At 38.4% G+C, this 25,049-nt stretch overlaps 1 protein-coding gene across 1 annotated transcript in view; it reads left to right on the top strand.

The window, feature by feature from the left end:
* LOC127624048 (zinc finger protein 292-like) overlaps positions 1 to 25,049 on the top strand; it is a 47,515-nt gene that overhangs the window by 6,527 nt on the left and 15,939 nt on the right. Inside the window, exon 2 of the mRNA XM_052098666.1 lies at positions 22,489 to 22,643. Within this exon, the coding sequence (XP_051954626.1) occupies positions 22,489 to 22,643 (155 nt within the window). The remainder of the gene's footprint in view (positions 1 to 22,488; positions 22,644 to 25,049) is intronic.

The following is a 25,049-nucleotide window of genomic DNA, read 5'->3' on the forward strand; positions in this document are numbered from 1 at the left end:
AACTTGGGTGAAACGTTTTGGGTAGTCTTCCACAAGCTTCTCACGATAAGTTGCTGGAATTTTGGCCCATTCCTCCAGATGGAACTGGTGTAACTGAGTCGGGTTTGTAGGCCTCCTTGCTCGCTCACGCGTTTTCAGTTCTGCCCACAAATGTTCTATCAGATTGAGATCAGGGCTTTGTGATGGACACTCAAATACCTTGACTTCGTTGTTCTTAAGCCATTTTGCCACAACTTTGGAGGTATGCTTGGGGTCATTGTCCATTTGGAAGACCCATTTGTGACCAAGCTTTAACTTCCTGTCTGATTTCTTGATGTTGCTTCAATTTATCCACATCATTTTCCTTCCCATGATGCCATCTATTTTGTGAAGTGCACCAGTCCCTCCTCCAGCAAAGCACCCCCACAACATGATTCTGCCACCCCCATGCTTCACGGTTGGGATTGTGTTCTTTGGCTTGCAAGCCTCACCATTTTTCCTCCAAACATAACGATTATGTCCAAACAGTTCAATTTTTGTTTCATTAGACCAGAGGACATTTCTCCAAAAAGTAAGATCTTTTGTCCACATGTGCACTTGCAAACTGTAGTCTGGGTTTTTATGGCGGTTTTGGAGCAGTGACTTCTTCCATGCTGAGCACCATTCAGGTTATATCGATATAGGACTCATTTTACTGTGGATAGATACTTGTCTACCTGTTTCCTCCAGCATCTTCACAAGGTCCTTTATTGTTTTTCTGGGCTAGATTTGCACTTTTCGCACCAAACTACTTTCATCTCTAGGAGGCAGAATGTGTCTCCTTCCTGAGTGGTATGATGGCTGCGTGGTCCCATGGTGTTTATACTTGCATACTATTGTTTGTTCAGATTAACGTGGTACCTTCAGGCATTTGGAAATTGCTCCCAAGGATGAACCAGACTTGTGGAGGTCCACAATTTGTTTTTCTGAGGTCTTTGCTGGTTTCTTTTGATTTTGAAGCAAAGAGGCATTGAGTTTGAATGTAGGCCTTAAAATTCATCCACAAGTACACCTTCAATGGACTCCTATTAGCCTATCAGAAGCTACATGCCTAAAGGCTTGACAGTTTTCTGGAAGTTTCCAAGCTGCTAAAAGGCACAGTTAACTTTTAATGTAAACTTCTGACCCACTGGAATTGTGATAGTCAATTAAAAGTGAAACAATCTGTCTGTAAACAATTGTTGGAAAAATGACTTGTGTCATGAACAAAGTAGATGTCCAAAATGACTTGCCAAAACTATATTTTACTAATATGATATCTGTGGAGTGGTTAAAAAATTAGTTATAATGACTTCACCCTAAGTGTATGTAAACTTCTGTCTTAAACTGTATACTTGCATTTTGTATACTGCGCAGCTTGGATTTCCAGCCACATGTATAACCGTGGTTTGACAAAGTTTATTAGGTTTCATTTAGTGCTTAATCTCAGGCAAATTATTGAGAGAAAATTTGCTTTTTTTTTTTTTTTTTACTGTGGGAACACCACTTGTGCTCTGTCCATACTAGTGCACGTTATACAGCATTTCAGCTGCATGGAGAGAGATGAAATTGCAGTTCAATAGACACTGTACAGTTGTATACTGGTTTGTATAAATAATTGTCACCAACATGTGAACATGAAATGTGCGGGATACTTAAAAAATTGCGTAAGGCGTGCAGTCCCGCTCCGAAATTCCTGCAGTGGGTTTTTCCCTGCAATCTTATACACATTGGTAATTGATGCTGCTAGGACACTTGGAAAAGAGCGGGGACAGTTCTAGGAGAACGTGCTCTGTGTCTGCACGCTTTTGAGTGCTCACACGACTGTGCCTTGTAGCGCCCAGTTTATTATGCTCTCACACATGTTTGCAAGCTAAATATATATCCGCCCTAGCTCATCTCTCAGCCCTCGGTTAGAAGACTGTTCACTTTGTGTAGTTTTTGTGCTCTCTTGCTTCTCTGTTTGCACTAAGGTTATAAATGCAGCATTGGCCCGAATCTCTCACAGTGGTCGTGGGCCATCGGGCAGTCCTTATTGTCGAGCTCTGAACATATTGTATTTATTATCAAATTAAGTGCGTGTATACAGAACCTCACAGCACAATCCAAAATAAAACAATGGTGTTATATTTTCTCAAATAAAGTCCTGCATAACCAGGATTTTTCCTGGGTCAAAAATGGTCTGTGACAATATATATTTAAAACATCCTTTATTAAAGTTAAAATTAGGGCTGGGATAAACGATTATTTTTTAAACTATTAATCTAGCAATTTATTTTTTCGAAGCATCGATTAATCTAATGATTCATTTTTTCAGTCCGATTCGATTTCGATTAATCGACTTGTGACAACACCGGTAATACCGGTTTCATCGGGGGTGGGGGTATATAAAATGTAAAAAAAAAAAAACATTTGCCGGGAGTTTGATTGACTGGCGATCTGATCAATCAATCGTAATACGCCATTTTTGTCCTACAAAGTAGTCAGGAGAGAGAAGATTAACGTCGGTGGATTTGAATTTGAATAATGGATTGTAGGCTACTGTACTGACATCTTTCCGCGGTTAAAACAACAGTCCTTCTGATGTAGGCTACATTCATGTTTAGCCTATTTGATGCTATAAATTAACCAAGGAAAAGATGATCGGTTCACGAGCAGCTTTAACTGAGGCAATCTGTCACGACACATTAAAGAGCCACAAAATAGTAGGCCTATTTATGGTTTAATTTTCTTTGAATGACCAAATTTGAAAGTTGAGACTTTATTAAATGTTACCTGCTTGGTCCTGTCTGTCAGCGCATTGTCAGTGTCCTCTATGTATTTTTCACGACATTCATAGCTATAAGCACATTATTAATAGTTATAAGCGAAAACTTTAGGTGTCGACAACGTATTATAGCCTACTCCAACATTGAGTGCAAAGTGGGGAGTTGAGAAAAAACTTACGGTGCTCTGTCATCTGCAGCTGCTCCCGGGTGGCGCCTCTTAAGGTGCTGGTGCATTGCCGTGGTGCTAGAATGGAAGGCCATCTCCATTTTGCAAAGACGACATATCACGGAATTGTTTCCTTTTAAATTCAAGAATTCCCATACTTTAGAGGAACGAGTGCATGCCGCCTTGCACTTCTGATAGTCTGAGGAGCCACTCGTGTTGCTACTACACGCCGGCGCCGGCATCTTTGTTTTGGGTCTGACGAATCGACGCGCATATTTTGCGTCTACGTATTTGTCGACGCGTTGTCCCAGCCCTAGTTAAAATAATAAGGAAAAGTAGCATTTCTCTGTGCGGCCAGTACCGTGTCCGAGTTGCGTGAAGTGGCCGGGGAATAGACTGAATCTTGTCCTGGCAGATGCACACCCTGTAGCAGGGATGCTATGCGCACGCTCACGCACGTTTGCTGCAGCTAGATTATAACGTGATGGCTCACGACATGGTGAATCATAACGTGCAACACGTTCACTGTGTGTATCTTATCAAGAAAAAGTCGGCAATACGCAGCTCTATTAAGATAAACTTTTTTTTGTGTGAATTAAAGATGGATCGAAGTGAACATGAAGGTGAGGGAGTGTAGTCTTAGCCCATTATACACCGGAACAAAACGTACAGAACATGTGTTTTTGATAAGTCTTTTTTGGCTTATTTTTCTAAATAATATCTAGTACTCCTTTAAAACAATGTACATTTACTTCAGGAGCTATACTGTGGAAGAAAAAATTGTTATCAGAGAATATTGAATACAATATTTAATCAGGGCTCGACATTAACGCTTGTCCGGGACATGTGGATTTTTGAAGTGGCAAATGAAAGATAATTTTTCTTGCCCGACCGGACAAGCAGACTGATTAAATCGTCAATAAGGAAAAAAATAACCTTCTACACTCACCTAAAGGATTATTAGGAACACCATACTAATACTGTGTTTGACCCCCTTTCGCCTTCAGAACTGCCTTAATTCTACGTGGCATTGATTCAACAAGGTGCTGAAAGCATTCTTTAGAAATGTTGGCCCATATTGATAGGATAGCATCTTGCAGTTGATGGAGATTTGTGGGATGTACATCCAGGGCACGAAGCTCCCGTTCCACCACATCCCAAAGATGCTCTATTGGGTTGAGATCTGGTGACTGTGGGGGCCATTTTCGTACAGTGAACTTATTGTCATGTTCAAGAAACCAATTTGAAATGATTCGAGCTTTGTGACATGGTGCATTATCCTGCTGGAAGTAGCCATCAGAGGATGGGTACATGGTGGCCATAAAGGGATGGACATGGTCAGAAACAATGCTCAGGTAGGCCGTGGCATTTAAACGATGTCCAATTGGCACTAAGGGGCCTAAAGTGTGCCAAGAAAACATCCCCCACACCATTACACCACCACCACCAGCCTGCACAGTGGTAACAAGGCATGATGGATCCATGTTCTCATTCTGTTTACGCCAAATTCTGACTCTACCATCTGAATGTCTCAACAGAAATCGAGACTCATCAGACCAGGCAACATTTTTCCAGTCTTCAACTGTCCAATTTTGGTGAGCTCTTGCAAATTGTAGCCTCTTTTTCCTATTTGTAGTGGAGATGAGTGGTACCCGGTGGGGTCTTCTGCTGTTGTAGCCCATCCGCCTCAAGGTTGTGCGTGTTGTGGCTTCACAAATGCTTTTCTGCATACCTCGGTTGTAACGAGTGGTTATTTCAGTCAAAGTTGCTCTTCTATCAGCTTGAATCAGTCGGCCCATTCTCCTCTGACCTCTAGCATCAACAAGGCATTTTCGTACACAGGACTGCCGCATACTGGATGTTTTTCCCTTTTCACACCATTCTTTGTAAACCCTAGAAATGGTTGTGCGTGAAAATCCCAGTAACTGAGCAGATTGTGAAATACTCAGACCGGCCCGTCTGGCACCAACAACCATGCCATGCTCAAAATTGCTTAAATCACCTTTCTTTCCCATTCTGACATTCAGTTTGGAGTTCAGGAGATTGTCTTGACCAGGACCACACCCCTAAATGCATTGAAGCAACTGCCATGTGATTGGTTGATTAGATAATTGCATTAATGAGAAATTGAACAGGTGTTCCTAATAATCCTTTAGGTGAGTGTATATTTGTGATAGCCTAGGCATGTGTCACTTATTAGAAAGTTAATTTTCTTATTAACTATGCTGTTGAAAGTAATCCAGAGCCCATGATTTTATAATTCGCTAGCGATCTAGGAGATTGACAGGCGACGTATGTGTGCTGAACATGCGTTTGTATTCTGAAAATTCTAATGTGCATCTGAACGGTGAAATACATTAAAAAATTCCACACTCTGTATTCGTGATGTATTCATGTAGACACAGAGAGTGATGTTTAAATTGAATGTGAATGGCGGAGAGAAAATGGATTTGTATTAATGTCAGAATTGTAAGTATAAATGTAATCTAATAGACCTGCTGCCGTCTAGTGTGTCATTATAATATCAAACTAGAAAACGAGAAAACACTTTTATCTGGGTAAATTTAGTAGCTTTAAAATGTATGAATGAAGATGTATGAATGTGTTATAATCATCCAATGAAGACCAGAAGTAGTTTTATGTTGCAATTCAGTATAAAATACTTGAATACTTGCTGGACTACTGCTGTTAAAATAGCACTGAATTTTCTTAATTTGTATTTTTTGTTCTATTATTTCTATTCATTGCTGTTTTTTTATTGTTATTTTATTACTGTCCGTTTACTAGTCTTGAATAATTACTAAAGAACATGAAACCATTCTTCCTTAATTAACATTAGTTAGTGTTATTATTTGTTGTGGTTTTAAAGTTGGTATTGAGAAACCCATTTCACTACAGACTACTGAGATTGTGGTATTGTGATGATGTATAGCCGTTATTGTACATGGCAGATCTTGCTCAGGGCTCCAGACTAACTTTTCCATTGGTTGCACTGGTGCTACCAACTTTCTCAGTTGGTCGCACCAGCATATGATTTGGTCGCACCTTTTTTTTTTTCTGCTACATGCCATGGGATTAATCAATGCATGCTAATGAATAGTGGTCTTAATCTGCATACCCTAGTTTTGCACTGATGTAAAAAGACTGACAGTGACACAAGACCTCATGTTAGCAAAATGTTTTAATCTTTTAACTATCAAATCAAAAAAACTATTATAAAAACATTTATGTTTTTTAATGTTTGATATATAATTTTACTGTCTTCACAGCTGTTCAACCCTTTGTCACCTTGGTTGTGAATAAATGTCAACCTTAGTAACACATTGCAATTGAATTCAGAGGGGCCAGCTCTTATATTTGGGCCTCCTGGTCCTCTTTCCTTGGGAGAACCACAGCCTAACATCCTGACTGGCATCATAATCCATCAGCTCTGGCCCCTCAACACTAATTCAAGACTAGCAAAGGCTTTCTTGGTTGCAGCATAAATACCTGTAATATATTTTATAAAAACACATGTAATATTTGGTAATTATCATTGCCAAATTTCAGGATTTTCATAGATTTTGGACAGTAATTTTAATCTGTAATTTTAAGCATTTTAAATTTTAATTATATACAATCTATCTATTTACATTTTAATTCTATCTATCTATCTATCTGTCTGTCTGTCTATTATCATCTTTCTATCTTTTAAAAATCATTAAACATTCAAATGTATGCATTCAATTTTAAAAGATTAGACTATTATAATACGTTGATACAGATTTTTCATTATCAAAGTTTATAGTTGTAATAAAAAAGAAATCTCACACTCCTTACCTTCTGCATGGGCGTGTTGAACGTCAATATGACCAATTAGGATATTGGTAGGTCTTCCATTATCAATGACACGGGCATAGACAATCTCACATTCTTTGTTGGAGATGTCTGTATCTCCATCAATCATAAATGATAAATAGTGGGCGGAGGAAATTTTTTCAGCCATCTTTTTTCGCAGATTGAAGTGGGATTAACATTCAACCAGTTCTTTTTCATCAGTATAATTTCTGATTTGAATTTTGTGAACGGGAGTTCCTTTTTTGCTATGTTGCAGTGTTAAATTTTATAATCATTTCCTTTTCCTCTGTCGAGCAATTACTCTCATCTAACTGCTGAAAAGACGTAGGAAGGGGCTCGGTGTTTCGTGAGACACACCTACAGGTTTTATGTTTTTTGCTTTCGTTGTGCAGTTTAATATACTCAATCTTAAATTGCGTAGACCCTGTAACAAATTTAGAATGACCTGCAATGGATGGGCCACACTGTTTACAGTACAAACAATGCATGGCATTAGCCTCGTATCGCAACCACGGGTACTGTCTAAGCCATTGCTGCTGGAAGTTGTGCCTTTTCCTTTTCCTCTGCTCACTCGGTTCCTCCCTGTCCGCACCTGTGCTCTCATAGACACTACCTGTCATCAGTAGTGTCTGTGTGCTGGCTCATTGGCTGGTCCTTTCCACCAGCATCCTTGACTTCCACACTTTGTTTTTTAAAGTATTGAGCAATTGACCTTTTCATTTTAATTCGTGAATTCGGAATTTGCGCGTTTCACCATCAGTGTGCAATGCGCGTGACGTGTACGTTGTTTATAAATAAACTGCACGTTTCTTGCGGAAGAACACTGTAGCCGGAGCTACTTCTCTCCATTAATGTCTATGGCGAGTCACGCAGGCACTGTGCAGCATCGCAGCCAAGCCGAGCCCGGGATAAAATAGTCAGAATATAAACACTTATTATAGGCGTACCGTAGTGATTCAGGATAAGTCAAAAACACGATGTGGAAAACGGATTCATGATGTACTCGTTCATTTTGAACATAAGTTACGGACTGCAGCAGCTGCTGTTGATACAACGGCGTTCTGTTGCGCGAGCGTCCACTCGCACAAATGCGACCACATAACATTTGAACTCACACATTCTCAAAAAATGGTCGCAGTCTGGAACCCTGTTGCTGCAATAACATGATGAAAAAGTAGCTCTCATTCCATAGAAGTGTGAGCACCCCTGCTGTAAATGATGGAGGCTTTTCTTTATTTGACTACCATACGTGACAAAACAATTACCATAATTATCATTCTCCCCTACCCAGTGCAGTTCACATTTCAAGTTCAAGGAAATCCCCTTAAAAAGTAAATTTTTTTGTTCAATAAATGCATGATGTTTCCAATGTCAGCGAGTAATAGTGTTAAATGATTGTAATCTCAATATTGACCAAAATAATAGTGATTATGATTTCTGCCATAATCAAGATAATTTAGGAATCCAAACCCGGACAGTTTGTTTCCTAATATCAAAAATCATTGGAACAGGAAATGTTGCAACATGACTTCTATTCTACATTTTAGCCTACTTGCCCTTGTGTTTACCATAAATATGAGCATGGATTGCTCCTCAGTCGTTAGTTAGGTAGTCTTTCTTAAAAAAATAAACTTTGTTATGAAAAAAATATAAGCCTAAACACATTTAAAAACTTAACTTTAAAACAATTACCACAGTTGTATTGAAAAAATCTATTAAAGTTTAAGGGTGTTGTTGATATGTAGATGTGAAAAGTCTTCTACAGTGCTGTGAAAAATGATTTGCACATCCTGATTTCTTCTGTTTTTGTGTATAACTTCTAAATTTTCACAAAATCGAACATAAAACAAAGCCAATTTCAGTAAACACAAAATACAGTTTGTATATGATAATGTTGAAATAAAATGATTGAAATGGGGCTAAGGGATGCCCGGTGTTGAACATTTTCTCAACGGGACAAAACAGTGTTTTTATATCACGTTTTAAAGCACATAATATTAAAAGCATATCTGAGGCTGTGACAAAAATTTGTTGGACCTTTTAGTTTGTAATATTTACTCTAAATGACACCTCACAGATGTGACATTTAAACTTTTGTTATAAAATGTATTGATATTTCATCAAAGGATGGCCCAGAATATTCAGAATATTCACTGACCCTAGAACCACCCCTGCTGGGGTATACTTTGTTTTTCCACGTTGCATATCGGATCGCACCCAGTCAACCACATTGCCTTTTTAAAAGTATATTTTTCTGACCAAGAATGAATACAAACAGGTTCAGCACATGCACACTAAGGCTGTTTTGTGATGCTCTTTTTTTACAGTTAACAGCAGGCGCTGAACATGCACTCAGTCGAGGACTGTCTATGCAGATTGCACTGATGGCAAAACGTGCCACGCACACTGTGCGCATTCCAATCAGAAATGCAGACGGCCAAAGTGTACTTGGTTATTAAAGTGATAGTTCACCAAAATTTAAGTTATCACAATTTACTCATCCTCATGCCGTCCCAGATGTCACGGTGCAAATCGGAAAGCTATTTTGCGAATAACCTGATTGGAGTCTTAGCTGTTGCAAATCTGAGCTGATCCGCTCCTGTTTACTGTAACTCCACCTCGGCACATGCTTCAAGCACCGTAACTTTGCGTTTCCAGCCCTCGCAATACCGCCGTCAGCAAAAATCACAAAGGCGGCATTAAAGTAATCCATATGACTCCTGTGGTATTACAGTAATATTCAAGTCATTTTTCCTATAAAACTAAACTTTTACATTTTTTGTTTTGTGAATATTGCCACCTAGTTGGTAGGGAGGAGAATTACATTTATTCGTTTGGCAGATGCTTTTTTTCCAAAGTGACTTGCGTAAACATGAAGAATACAACATAAGTGATTCATCAAAATGAGACAGTATTATGGAATTTGCTGCATTGCAAAGTAACAACTGCATCAGTTAATTTGTTAGAATGCAACAAGAATAATACATAGTACACCTTCTCATAGATAGATAGATAGATATAAAATGTATATGAGGAACAAGCCTTTTTCTTTTAGAAGAAGAGAAAAAAATTATTTGACAGCCCTTAAGTTTGTTACTAAATAGCGTGTGTCTCCCTTGTTTAGTAGTCTGGACACTGATTAGGGAATCGGCCATTTTCGGTCTCAATCGCAAAATCTCCCTAAATTTTCCCAGAATGCACCATAAAAACCAGGGAGCATCGTTACTCACGGTGTTCATTTACCTGGAATGTTATCATGTCTTTTGAAGTTTCTCAAGTTGTTAGAGGACGAGCTTAATGGTAAATGTCAGCCTTATTTTCTCTTTAAAAATCAAATTACAGTTGAAGTCAGAAGTTTCATGCAATGAGTCATTCAAACTCATTTTTTAACCACTCCCCAGATATAATTTTAGCAAACTATAGATTTGACAATTGTTTAGGACATCATCTTTGTGCGTGATATGAGTAATTTTTTCCAACAATTGTTTTCAGACAGATTGTTTCACTTTTAATTTACTATATCACAATTCCAGTGGGTCAGAAGTTTACATGCATTAAGTTAACTGTGCCTTTAAGCAGCTAATATGTACTGAACTAGAGGTGTACCTGTGGATGTATTTTAAGGTCTACCTTCAAACTCAGTGCCTCTTTGCCTGACATCATGGGAAATTCAGAAGAAATCAGCCAAGACTGCAGAAAAAATGTGTGGACCTCCACAAGTCTGGTTCATCTTTGGGAGCAATTTTCAAATGCCTGAATGTACCGCATTCATCTGTACAAACAATAATACTGCTCAGGAAGCAGGTGTAATCTTTTTCCTACAGATTAACATGTTTTGGTGCGAAAAGTGCAAATCAATCCCAGAACAACAGCAAAGGACCTTGAGAAGATGCTGGAGGAAACAGTATCTATATCCACAGTATCAGTTCCAGAGAGTACGGGCAGCTGCCCGGCATGTGTTTGTCTTTTTAAGTTATCCATTAAATATTTATATTGTTAAGCCAGTTCTCGCTGCCTCCTTTCCCTTTTACCTTGTTACACTGTTGATGCAACCCGGGAAGGAGGAGGGATGTGCCGTAGTAGAATCCTCGCCACTACCATCCACCCCAATGGAGCAGACCCCTTCCGTCCACCAAAAAAGCATTCCGTCTGCTGGGAGCCAGAAGACTGACTCCGATTCACCCATGTAGGTGCGGCTGTTGTTCACTAGAGGGTGGAGGAGTGACGTATCAGAGAACCGGCAAGTACGGTTTTTTTTTTTCTCTCTCTCCCGCTGTCATTCTGTATTGGCCATTCCCTCGTTGTTGTGGTGGTGTCCCTCCCCTTGTCACCCTCTCAGGTCCAAAGACGCGTGGATGAACTCCTGGCTGGTGGGGCCGAAAAGGCACATACAGTGAGGGGAAAAAAGTATTTGATCCCCTGCTGATATTGTACATTTGCCCACTGACAAACAAATAATCAGTCTATAATGTTAATGGTAGGTTAATTTGAACAGTTAGAGACAGAATAACAACAAAACAATCCAGAAAAACTCATGTCAAAAATTGTATAAATTGAATTGCATTTTAATGAGGGAAATAAGTATTTGACCCCTCTGCAAAACATGACTTATGATTTAGAAAAACCCTTGTTTGCAATCACAGAGGTCAGACGTTTCTTGTTGTTGGCCACCAAGTTTGCACACATCTCAGGAGGGATTTCGTCCCACTCCTCTTTGCAGATATTCTCCAAGTCATTAAGGTTTCGAGGCTGATGTTTGGAACTCGAACCTTCAGCTCCCTCCACAGATTTTCTATGGGATTAAGGTCTGGAGACTGGCTATGCCACTCCAGGACCTTAATGTGCTTCTTCTTGAGCCACTCCTTTGTTGCCTTGGCCGTGTGTCATTGTCATGCTGAAATACCCATCCACGACCCATTTTCAATGCCCTGGCTGAGGGAAGGAGGTTCTCACCCAAGATTTAACAGTACATGGCCCCGTCCATCGTCCCTTTGATGCGGTGAAGTTGTCCGGCCCCCTTAGCAGAAAAACACCCCAAAGCATAATGTTTCCACCTCCATTTTTGACGGTGGGGATGGTGTTCTTGCAGTCATGGGCAGCATTCCTCCTCTAAACACGGCGAGTTGAGTTGATGCCAAAGAGCTCGATTTTGGTCTCATCTGACCTCAACACTTTCACCCAGTTCTCCTCTGAATCATTCAGATGTTCATTGGCAAACTTCAGACAGGCCTGTACATGTGCTTTCTTGAGCAGGGGGACCTTGCGGGCGACTATGGTCCCAGCTGCCTTGAGATCATTGACAAGATCCTCCCATGTAGTTCTGGGCTGATTCCTCACCATTCTCATGATCATTGCAACTCCACGTGGTGAGATCTTGCATGGAGCCTCAGACCAAGGGAGATGGACAGTTCTTATGTGTTTCTTCCATTTGCGAATAATCTCAACAACTGTTGTTACCTTCTCACCAAGCTGCTTGGCGATGGTCTTGAAGCCCATTCCAGCCTTGTGTAGATCTACAATCTTTCCCTGACATCCTTGGACAGCTCTTTGGTCTTGGCCATGGTGGAGAGTTTGTAATCTGATTGATTGCTTCTGTGAACAGGTGTCTTTTATACAGGTAACAAGCTGAGATTAGGAGCACTCCCTTTTGTTCAAATTAACCTACCATTAAAATTATAGACTGATAATTTCTTTGTCAGTGGGCAAACGTATAAAATCAGCAGGGGATAAAATACTTTTTTCCCTCACTGTACATCATGCTGGTGGCTCCCCGGCCTGAAAGAAAGGAGGGAGCTGCCTGCTTAGTGTTTGTCTTTTTAAGTTAACCATTAAATATTATTTATATTGTTTAGGGCTGCCCCTAATAGTCGAACAAATGTAGTCGACGAGAAGAGTCTTGGTATTTGGAATGGAAAATTACTTACACAAATGAAGATTTGCATATAATTTACTATTATAAATGTAACAATATTAATTATAATGATGATAATAATTACTGTTATATAAATCACGGTTCGAGGTGAATGAGTTTTTTATTTTATATATTTTGTATTATTTTACAGGCTGCGGAGTTGCGTTCACAATGAACTGTTCTCTGGAAATAAAGCGAATGAACTCAAAGCACCTTCTGAGCTGAGATGGCTGAGGTCATTTGCAGCACTAGACGATACTGTTCTTGCACACACAAAAAATTCAGAAGACTGAAACAAAGAAAGAGTGAGAACATTATACATGCGCGTGTTCCACGAGACTGCACGCCTCTGTATCACCGGGATCACCCCTGTAAAACCATCCTCCTTATCGCTGCTGCTAATAATTCCAGGGCTAGACAAAACAATATTGGGAAAAGAGGGCAACCCTGCCAAATGCCCCTATTCAGAGTAAAATAATCTGAAATTAATCAATTTGTTGCCACCGCTGCTACAGGGTGTCTATAAAGTAACTTAATCCAACAAATGAATGTACTCCCGAACCCATACATTTCCAAAATCTTTAAAAGATAATATCATTCTACCATATCAAACTCCTTTTCGGTGTCAAGTGAGATGGCAGCGACCGGAGACTGATCATTCACTGCTGACCATACGATATTTATGAAACACCTAATGTTATCAGAAGAACTACGGCCCCCAAATAAACCCCACCTGATCTATATGTACAAGAGATGTTATAACTTTATCGGTTAGCCACAATTTGACCACATTTTTACATCTAGCTTGATCACCCCAACATTGTCCCCCCTCACCATTCTAAACAGCACTGTGGCAGCAGTGGAGTCATTCAGGTTCCTGGGCACTACCATCTCACAGGACCTGAAGTGGGAGATACACATCGACTCCATTGTGAAAAAGGCCCAGCAGAGGTTGTACTTCCTTCGCCAGCTGAGGAAGTTCAACCTGCCACAGGTGCTGCTGATACAGTTCTACTCAGCAGTCATTGAGTCTGTCCTCTGCACTTCAATAACTGTCTGGTTTGGTGCAGCTACGAAATCAGACATCAGAAGACTACAGAGGACAGTTCGGTCTGCTGAGAGGATTATTGGTTGCCCCCTGCCCCCCCTTCAAGAACTGTACACTTCCAGAGTGAGGAAAAAGGCTGGTAAAATCACTCTGGACCCCACTCACCCTGCCCACTACCTTTTTGAACTGTTGCCTTCTGGCCGGCGCTTCAGAGCTCTGAACACCAGAACCGTCAGACACAGGAACAGTGTTTTCCCTCAGGCCATCCATCTAATGAACATTTAAATTGCCCCATTGAGCAATAATTATGTGCAATACACAGTTAAATTTTAATTTATATTATCCAACATATCCACTTCTGCCATTACTTACATTGCTCTGTACATAATATACAGGTTTTTGTTCTTTATATAACAGATTGTATTAGATTTGCACTACGTGTGTGTATGTGGGTATGTATGAAGGTGACTGTATGTACGTATATGTATAATTATTTATTTTGTGTTCTTTTTTTGTTTTTAATTACCTATGTCTTGCTGCTGTTTTTGGTATTGTTTGTATTGTTGTTGACTGGAAGCTCCTGTCACCTAGACAAATTCCTTGTATGTGTAAGCATACTTGGCAATAAAGCTGATTCTGATTCTGATCATGGAAATTGGACTGTAACGTCACTTGGATCTTGGTCCTTTTTAAGAATCAGACTGATCCGGTCATGGTTGGAGGAAGCTTCTGTTAAACTTCTAAAAAAAAAAAAAAAAAGTGGAGCCAGTTCTGTAGCATAAGATCAAAATAATTCAGCAGCAAAACCATCTGGCCTGCTTAATTACCTCGTCAAGCTCCTCCAAGTTTATCTCAGAATCAAGAGAATTGTTTTGCTCGGTCGTGAGTTTAGGGAGTTCTAATGGTTCCACCAATTTTCTAATATCTTCATCATTAGATGAAGACTTGGAACTGTAAAGATCAAGATAGAACTCTTTAAAGGCATTATTAATATCATTGGCCGAGGTAAAAAAAATTAACCACCAGCGGGAATGGTAGAAAAAGACACACTCTGCTTTATATATCTAGCCAAATGCTTCCATGTTTTGTCCCCCGACTGGAAGTATGACTTTCTTGCCCTGAATAACCAAAACTCTCCGTGTCAAAATGGCATTATATCTGTATTTCAATCAAGTCAATTCTCTGAGGCCATCAGATGACATTCTGTACTTCAGCTCTGCCTCTGCACTTTTAATATTCCCTTCCAACTCCGAGTTCTCGGGCTTTGGGTGTTTTGGTAAATGAGGCATATGAGCCGACCCTTAAGAACCACCTTAAGTGCCTCCCAAGCCAGGCCCGCAGAGGATACTAAGAACCAGATGGTCTCCATATAAACATTGATTTCAGTCTTTAACATTTGTTGGAAATCAGGATTTTGCAACCGGAATACAGTTAAGCGCTAACTATATGATTTCTCTCTCTCCGTAAGTGGCAACATCTCTAAACTCACCAGGGCGTGATCTGAGACTAAGATGTTTTCAATTGAGCTATCCACTACAGACAAAATGAGGGACTTGGATATAAAAAATATGAAGGACAGTGCTTGTTTGGGACACGTAAATACTTTACGGCCATCCTTCGTATCTATTCTCAGTTTTGCCGCAAACATCGCAAGAAGTTACACTCCTTGAATGGATAGTGTTTCTCTCTTGTCGAATTCTAAAAAATCTGTGAACAAGAAAATATTGTGATCTTCCAAGAAAGCTTTCTATGCTCATCACCTCGCGCAACATAAGATCTTTATTGGATGATCTAAAAAAATTGTTCATTACTCATTGATCTGTGAGCCGGAACTCTGTGAGCTTGCTCTATTTCCAGCTTATGGCCTGTTATGTCGAGCAGACTCTGGAAGAGCTCATCTAGGAATTTCACCATATCTCTGCCGCCTTCATGCTCAGGAATTCCAACAATTTGTACATTTATTTCTTTAACTCCTATTTTCGAGATCTTCCAGTTTTTCCAAAATGCTTCTCACGTCTTTTTTGGTCATGAGCGGATTAACGGATAATTCCCTTTCCGATGACTCCAGATAATCAATCCGTTTCTCAACATCTGCCACTCTTGTGACTAACTCATGAGAATTGTGTTTCCATCGCCGCAATCGAACGACATACAGCGAGAAAAATTTATTATACCCTAGCCTTAAGGTCAAACAAAAATGTACACACTTACTGTATTTTTAAATGGCATCATCAAAGTTTGAATGTCAATTTTCAAAGAAAATTCAGTAAATTCAGTAAATCTGGATTTAAGGTCTGGAGACTGGCTATGCCACTCCAGGAAGCCGTAAAATCACTCTGGGAAAGATTCACCGCAATAACTCTCATGATGAGATTCACAGTTGTTCTCTGTGTGAGAGAGAGACCGTGATGTGTTTTAGGATGTACTACTTGTAGTGGCAGCATTAAAGCATAGCAGGGTCATTCCTGTTGTGTCTAACTTTCTTGACAGGGTTTTTAGTATGGTGTCAAATTCAAAAAGGGGAACTTTTGATAAATGTAGCTGACCTGCATTATAGCTGACTTTACATTTCTTTAAAACTTAGATTTTAAAAAGTGTATCGTGACAGAGTTTCATAACAAGTTTTGTTAGCACATACTCTGATTCTTTTGGCCAGTGGTCAAAGAAACAGGACATTAAAAACATTAAGATACAAACGTTCATTAAGGGCTGGAAAAATCTGTCAGTTTAATGATTTTGAATGTCGTAATAATGATCTGAATGGGATTTTCAAGGTTACAAAGCAGGCTGAGCTGCTCTGCACCCTCTTTATTCTTGTTGTTTATCTTTCTGCTGATGGTTTAACATTAACCAACATTTACATACCAACATCACATTTGAAGTGATTGTCTATGAAGAGCAGCTAGAAGGTCAACATGGCACAGCTGGTGTTTTTATTGCCAAAGGTTCTTTAGATGCAGATAAAAGATGGTTTGCTGAGCTGTCAATTGAAGCTGCGGTCACAGTGTAGACATTGCCTTTCATGCACTTCCATTCACACCCATGCACTAACCACTGTTGTCTGTTTACACTGTCGGCTGATCATCAATATTGGCCAAAGTGAGATATATCATAGAGGATAAAGATAATACTATTTATTTTGTAGTTGTGTAGTTATCTGTAACTAGAAACAAGGTCAGAACGACCACCAAACTATTGTAGATGTTGTTTGAAATAATGCTGCATCACTAGTTAAAGAAAACTTTATCGTTGTTAACATGTCAAGGAATATATGTTCTTGCAGAAGGTTAACTAATTGGCTTAATATAATGGTTTAATGAAAAAAAACTTTTTATATTGTTTGACCCTTTTAAAGAAAGGCTTGAGGCACTCAAGATCTCACTGTTTTGTAAAGATTGGCATGAGTACCTGGTAATCACAGCAATGATCGATCATGAAAACATATTAATTGTATTAACATGATTTCTGTGATATTTCAGTCTAGTGAACACTATCCTTTAACACTATGTATTGGATTAGAGAGTGTACACACAGGATGCTTTTCAGCGATTAGAAAGCTGTTAAATAGTGAGCTACTGAATGGAACAAAACATAGTTTAACTTTTTATTTAATTTTTTATCTACCGCTGTCTTAAATGCAACTCTCATGCAGCAGGACATTATGCAATATACCAACAATTAAAAGATTGTACTGATTTTACGCATCACTATATTCACAATATAGCATCTTGTAGTTACTAATCCCTTCATGAAAGATGTCTCTCACCATCAGATTACAGGCTGATTATCTAGTGCAGTTTCTCCAAGGACCCCCTTCATAACTCCATCACAACAAATATTTTAATTTACATTTATTCATTTGGCATACGCTTTTATCCAAAGTGACTTACAAAAAAGGAAAACATAAGCGAATCATCTTATGGAGACATTTGTACGAAAAGTGCCATACTACAGAGTTTTACTAGCATCAGAATAGCATTCAAAACAGATTTCATTTCAGATTTGTTTTAGTGACTGTTTAAGTGCTCTTGGAAAAGATGTGCGTTTAGCCGTTTTTTGAAGACCGAGAGCGAGTCAGCTTCACTGATGGAGTTGGGATGGTCATTCCACCAACGTGGTATGATGAAACAGAGTTCGGGAAAGTGTTTTGGTGCCTCTGTGTTGGTACAACAAGGCGACGTTCCTTAGTCGACCGCAGGCTTCTGGCAGGAGTGTAGATCTGCATAAATGATTTTAGAAATTATATTATTTACTAGAAGTATAAAAATTATCTCCAGTGAGTACAAGGCTTCAGGCTTCTGTGTGGAAAGTGTTTCAATTACATATTCATCCAGCGTTTGTACAGCAATTTACATGTGATAAATACAACAATACAAATTATTCAAATCAAAGACGACACAAACACCATAGAAGTTCTGTTGCTCAGCTGAGGTTTTAGTGCCATCCGTAGGATTAAACATCAATAAGAACACCACAAAGCTTAAACAGTAGCTACTTATTTATAAATGATTATAATTTCCCCCTATAGTCAATGTATGAGTTTAAACATGAGTAAAGCACCATATTCTTAGGAAGAAAATTTAACCGTTCAGGATTGATTGTTTTTGTTTGTTACCAGAGGTGGGGGACTCGAGTCACATGACTTGACTCGAGTCTGACTCGAGTCACAATTTTCAGGACTTGTGACTTGCTTGATTAAAGTACGAAAATGACTTGACTTGACTTTGACTTGAGAACAAGTTACTTGAGACTTGACTTGACTTCAAGTGGAAGACTCGACAATGACTTGAACTTATAATAAACAAACAGCAATACAATTAATTAAAAAACATATATATTGTGACGTCAGCATCACTATTGGCATCTGTGCTGCTCAATTCAAACCGCGCCAAACATGGCAGACAGTAGTCGAAGCTCCACAAATGGCCTCGTTTGGCTATACAGACTTTGAACTGGACCGTGCCTATAAAAAAGATTTGCCAGTTGCAAAATATGCAAGGCACGAATATCCGACACCGACAACCACAACGTAAAATTTCGCTCGACATATCAAGAAGAACCACAAGGAAAGGTAAGAAAGTAATCTCTTTATAGTCAGTTTCACTAAGATCTACGTTATAACGATTACTAATGTAATGAATTAATCTTTTCTGTTTGTCATAATTTGGCCTTGATGGCATATTATGTTTTTTTCTTATTAGAAATGTGACCATGGCATTATCATTATACTGTTACGCCTCGTAAATAGATGTAACTTATTGGGGAATTTGACTATAACAGTGGCGTAGCCTGAGTTTTTTAATGTTGATTGGCATCTTAAAATGAGCGGGCAGCTCAATATTACATGTAGGTTATAATGTATGTATTAAATGTGCGCATTTTCAAGTTTGTGGACTGCGTGTGGAAACTATAAAGCATTGCACATAACGTCACTGCATGACAGGCTAACATGGAGGCTCGATGTGATCACTAGCACGCCCTAAACATTTCTAAGGGGCTGTTTAACTAGGGTTGCCAACCGTTCCGTATAATACTTATAATATATAGTATAATATAAAGTCTTGTTCCGTATTGAACTGATACGGAACGCACTTTATTCCGTATTTTTGAGTATCAATCCAGAGCAATGAATTGACAGACACATAGCTTCTATTCTAATATATATGTCAGACAGACTATGAATGAACGAAGACCTGCTTTAATGCAAAATTCGGGACTTGGCGCCCCTTGGCGGGCTCTGACTCAGGCCAGCGCCATTGGCTGTGCAGTTGCCGCAGCACAGCCTATGAGCGAGCCAGACGGCATAGATATATGCAGCATAGATATATACACGGCTGTGCAGCTGCAAATGCGTTTTACATATAGGCTTCAGTAAATCGAGGAAAAGGCGTTTCGAAGACATTTGTTGGCTATGATAAGAAAAACTACTAAATTAAAAAATATATATTTTTTTGCACTTGAAAGAACATTCTAGAAGTCTAATTCTATTGAATAAGTTCAGCACAAGGCTACAGAAAACTGTTGTGGTTGGCAACCCTATGTTTAACGTTACACCTGGCCACTTCATGCGTTTTCTCAGATCGGATAGCTGATTCTGATTTATCAAAACGATTCCATTTACACTTGGTCACATAAAGGACCCGCCCCAGCCAACTACATGACAGCTTCTTTCCCCAAGCAGTCAGACTGTTGAACACTTGATCTATCACGATCAATAATTAGCACTGCACTTTATTCATCTATAATTTCACACTGGACTGTCAACATATTCTCCTCAATATACTACTTCATATATATATATATATATATATATATTTCACATACTCCCACTTATTGTATATTGTGTGTATTGTTTACAGTACATTGTATATAATTATTGTGTTGTGTAAGTATGTGTACATTTGATGTGTAAATTGGTTTGTGTAAGTATGTTGTTTACTGTAATTGGTATATGTCTCGTCACTGTCATGACTGCTATGTTGCTCGGAACTGCACACAAGAATTTCACCTACTGTTGCACTTGTGTACATGGTAGTGTGACAATAAAGTGATTTGATTTGATTTGATAAATGTGGTTTTGCAAATTGATTTTCCTTAAATTACATTATTTTTAAAAATGTAAAGAATGTTTGTGCATACGAAAATAAATTTGTTTTAATGTTTACAGGTAATGTTAATGTCTGAACGTTTTGTGTAAACAACACAATTTTATTTTATTTTCAGATATTAATGTAGCACAGATATGCATATGATTAATATGTAGCAAATGTATAATAAATAAGATACATAATATATGTATACAAGTTCATCTTTTCTGTGCAAAAATAAATATGTATCGAAAAAATTTACCTCTATTTATTTTAGTAGTGTGACTTGACTTTACTTGAAACTTATCAGGACTTGACTTGACTTGCTTAGGGTGAACCCTTGACTTGACTTGTCTTGCTTGATTTATCTGAACTGCGACTTGAGACTTGACTCGAGACTTGATGGTTAAGACTTGAGACTTGCTTGGACTTGACCATGTGTGACTTGTCCCCACCTCTGTTTGTTACTATATTATCACATTATTGTGGATAATTAAACAGTAATAATACAATAACACAATTTAATAATTATTTAATGATTCAAATTACATAATTGTTAACTGTCACTTTTTTCTTTTCTGCAAGTAAAAGGAAGGGAGGGAGAATAGTAGCTCAGTGCTGGTCTATGGCTTGAGAATATTCACCCTCATTGTGGTCGATAACTTAAAATACTGTAGGTTAAACCCTTTCTTTTTACTGGATGGAGCAACAGCTCTGTGTCTCAATGGCTGATGGATATTGTCCAATGTCATCCACAGAAACATCAGTAAATGTGTGGAAAGCGATATTCGTTCACCAATAAGATAAGTTGCTGTCATTGTGGAAATAGGCGGATTTCCCTACACTTAAATTTGCGGTCAAATTAGCCTATTGGCTGTTTGATTATATTGTTCAAAACGTCTGTTGTGTCATATTTTTATAGTAGGCAATTAATGGTATATCTAAGTTTTTTTATTGCCTATTTGCTTACAACAGTGCAACACAATCAATGTTCACAAATCAGGAATTTCCCACGGCCTCCTGGCTATTTGAAAAGGACCCCAGTTTGAGTAACGCTAGTGTGCTGTATGTTTCGCTAGCAGTTTGTCTGAGGGCACTCAGGGTTAGTTGTCAGATGGCCACAGGAGAAATCACAAAAGGATATATATAAAAATCAAGTGCAGCTCCATTGCATTATTGAATGGATAGCGCTATTCATGAACAACATCTCAGATGTAGATGCTCAACAGTTCGGTTCACTTATAATATGAATTTAGAACGGCACTGGAGGTGCTTTTTTTTTTTTACCAGAATTTGAATTCGCGAATTAAACTACTGTGAACTTGCTTACAAACAGACACATACAGGACTTCGATCTCTCGATCTCTGTGCATGCTCACATAATTCTTAAATCTAAGAAGCTTCAAAAACATAATATGCCACATTTGTTGTTTGTAGTGTTATGGTGTGTTCACATACAACGTGAAGCAAGCCAGGCGGCGCAAATGGCGCGACTCAAACACACAAAATCGCTTCATTTTAAAAATGTTCAACTCAAGCGAAAAATCTGAATGCTGTGATGTCGCAAGAACATATTATCATTGAGATTGTCTGGATGTCACTGACGTACTGACATAGTAGCAGAAGAAATCTGGAAAAATGAATGAAAAAATTATAGCGGTGTGTGGGCACACCGCTACAATTGTATGGCAAAACGTCATACATGAACCGAGACTGGACGAAAAAAGACATCGCTTGGAGGAAAGTGAGCGAGGAAGTTAGACTACCTTTTAAGTTCTGAATATATACGCATCTTCTTGATTCCAGCTATTGGTTGCACTTTACTATGAACCAAGTCATAGAAGCCCCTCCTCCTGTCCTTTTCCGGACGAGAAGGGGGGAATACTCGCGGGTTCGAGTTTAAAGTACACACATTTAAAGTCCAGCAGTCAAACTTGCGCGAGCAATGCGAGGCGACATGTTTCTTCGCGTTGTATGTGAACGCACCATTACTCATTATCTAGCAAATGAGTTACGATGTCTGTTGTATTTTTTTTGTATGCAGATGTCTGTGGGTGTTGCCTTCTGTCACAGTAACACAGCAGAACTGTCTGTGGAGTAATTATTGAACAAAATCATTTAGCCCTTTAAATGATGGTGTTAAGTATTCACACGTTTGTTTGTTGTGATTTCAGACTTTGGTGGAGTATGTCAATCGGTGGAGTATTGAGGAGGGGCAGTTATCAGTACTGGAGGTTTATATCATCGCCCTGCTGAGCTTTTCACAGGCGTGCCCATACCTTTCTGCCCAGTGTGAAAAGGTGCCAGTTGTGCTTGAAAGGCTCTCTCTGTAAGTATACACTGAAGGCTTATTCGGATGGTAATTGTTTTACATGGTGACATGACGGTAATTGCAGCATGTATAAGGGGTTGTCCGTAGGGATAGTAGCGATACAGATTTTAACCAAAAACTAAATATTGATATTTTGTCATCTGATCACTTTTGCTCAGGAATTATGCTTTAAAAATGTATAACGTGCAAAAGCTTTTTTTTATTGTTTTAACTATCATTTCCATTGAACATGGATTGGATCTGTTGAACACATGACAGAGCAACTCTTTAAAAAGAGTCACAAAAACCAATAAATGGATATAAAGACTAAAAAGTAACTACATATCATAGCTTGATAACTGATAAGAAAAACAACTTTTATTTTTACTTCTAAAACATCTTTGCGCTTCTGTTTTTGCATTTTAAAACAACAGAACTCACATTTGACATGTTTCTAATGTATATGATAGAACGTTAAAAATGACACATGTTGGGCAATTGCACTGAAATGTCAACCACATAAGAGAAAAAAGATTTTACCAAAGGAGCAAAACACCCTTTTAAATTCTATTGTGTAAAGGATATTTAATATTGACATCCAGACTGGTAGAGGGTGCCACTGGCTCATAGTTTTGAATGCAAACTGTGACTATTTAGTATGTATCCAAAGGGGTGCCAGTCTGGTATATTATCCAGACAAATTTTCATGTATTCATAAATTAAACCATCCCAAAGGAATCTAATAAATGTCCTTATCAATTTATATAATCCCTATCATATCCTGTTTTTTTTTTGTTTTTTTGTTTTTTCTTTCCTTTTAGTAATTCAAATGACCCTTCACAAACCAGAGCAGGTAAAACAACATATATTCACATATTCATGAAGTGCAATACAAGTTCATAATACACATATGCAGATTCCACCAGTACAATAAATCCAAACATATCAAATAGACAACAATTCCAAACATATCGAATAAATACCAAAAATACAAATCATATACAAATTCATAACTCCTCAGTCTGTTCAAAATACTTTTAGGAATGCTTGTTGAGCTTGTGTATTGTTCATAGCTTGAATTGTATCCAGTTCAAAATTAGGGTTGCAACAGTATGAGATTTTCACGGTATGATAATATTTCAGAAAATATCACGGTTTCACGGTATATGGTATTACACAATTACTATTATCAGTGAAAACAGAAGGGTTATTTTATTTATTTATTTTTGAGCAAACACTTTATTATAATTGAAAAGTATATGTAAAAAAAAATCTCCCTTTTGAAAATAAAATAAAGAGAAAAAATAAGAAAGCTAACAGAATTATAATAATAAATCGAATCATAAACATGACAAAAAATATAATGTAACATAACATGTTATATAACTAAAGCATGTTAGTTTATGTTAAAATTAACTACTAAATGCAAAATAACATCAGCTGTGTGAGCTTTTGAAGTAATGTCCTATGATTATTAACAGTTAATATATACTGTAGGTGCGTGACAGTGAGGCCAGAATGCTTTTGTCTGTCCCTTTAACTCAGTGCTTCTCAACTGGTTTTGCTTCAGGACAGATTTTACATTGGACATCAAGTGTCGACCTGCCATAGATTAAACTTAACCTGTATTTAATGTATCTTGGGTTGCATTTCCTTTTATGTTGCATAGTTTTGTTCATGTTTTTGTTCATGGTTTTCCAGTATAAGGACATGCATCAAATGACATTATTTTTGTTGTTGATGTCAACGTTTGACTTTCAGCACACAACTGAATAACACCGACTGCATGACTATGATAAATAATTACGGCAAGAGTTACATTAACATACAGGTGTGAAGGGACTTCAACATTTCTAAATTGCACAAAAAATAAATACATATATGTATTTGTCTCTGGCTTGCTTTTGCTCGCATGTCAATGATGCCGAGATCTACTTTTATATTTAATTTACTGAGAAGGTTTACCTGCAAAATTAGTAGCACCAAACATCACAAGCAGCCTCAAGAATGGACACAGAGTAGCCGTATAACACTTTTCCTTGAGCAGAATATTACACAACAGATCGCCAAGTTTGTTAAAAGAGGAAAGCGAGATAGAAAAGCGCACTCGCGTGCATGGTTGCCAGATTGCACTAAATAAGTATTACATTAGGCGTAATATTTCCAATTTGCGTAAATCTTAAACTGGGGGTGTTGCGTCTCTTATCTGGCAAGCATGAGCATGTTAAGCGCTTGTGGAGACACGCGTTAAGTCCCAATGCTAGTTAACTGAATTATCCTGCTGTCCGCGACCCAGTCCGAATAAACAGTTGAGAAACACTTCTTTAACACACACTCATGTCAGACCCCCTCGCCTCACTTCTCTCTGACATTTTCAGACAAGGAAAGGAGATGCGCAAGCGCATGTGAGATTCTCCGTCCGGT

Source organism: Xyrauchen texanus, chromosome 30 (genome assembly GCF_025860055.1).
Source record: "Xyrauchen texanus isolate HMW12.3.18 chromosome 30, RBS_HiC_50CHRs, whole genome shotgun sequence".
Taxonomy (NCBI): domain Eukaryota; kingdom Metazoa; phylum Chordata; class Actinopteri; order Cypriniformes; family Catostomidae; genus Xyrauchen; species Xyrauchen texanus.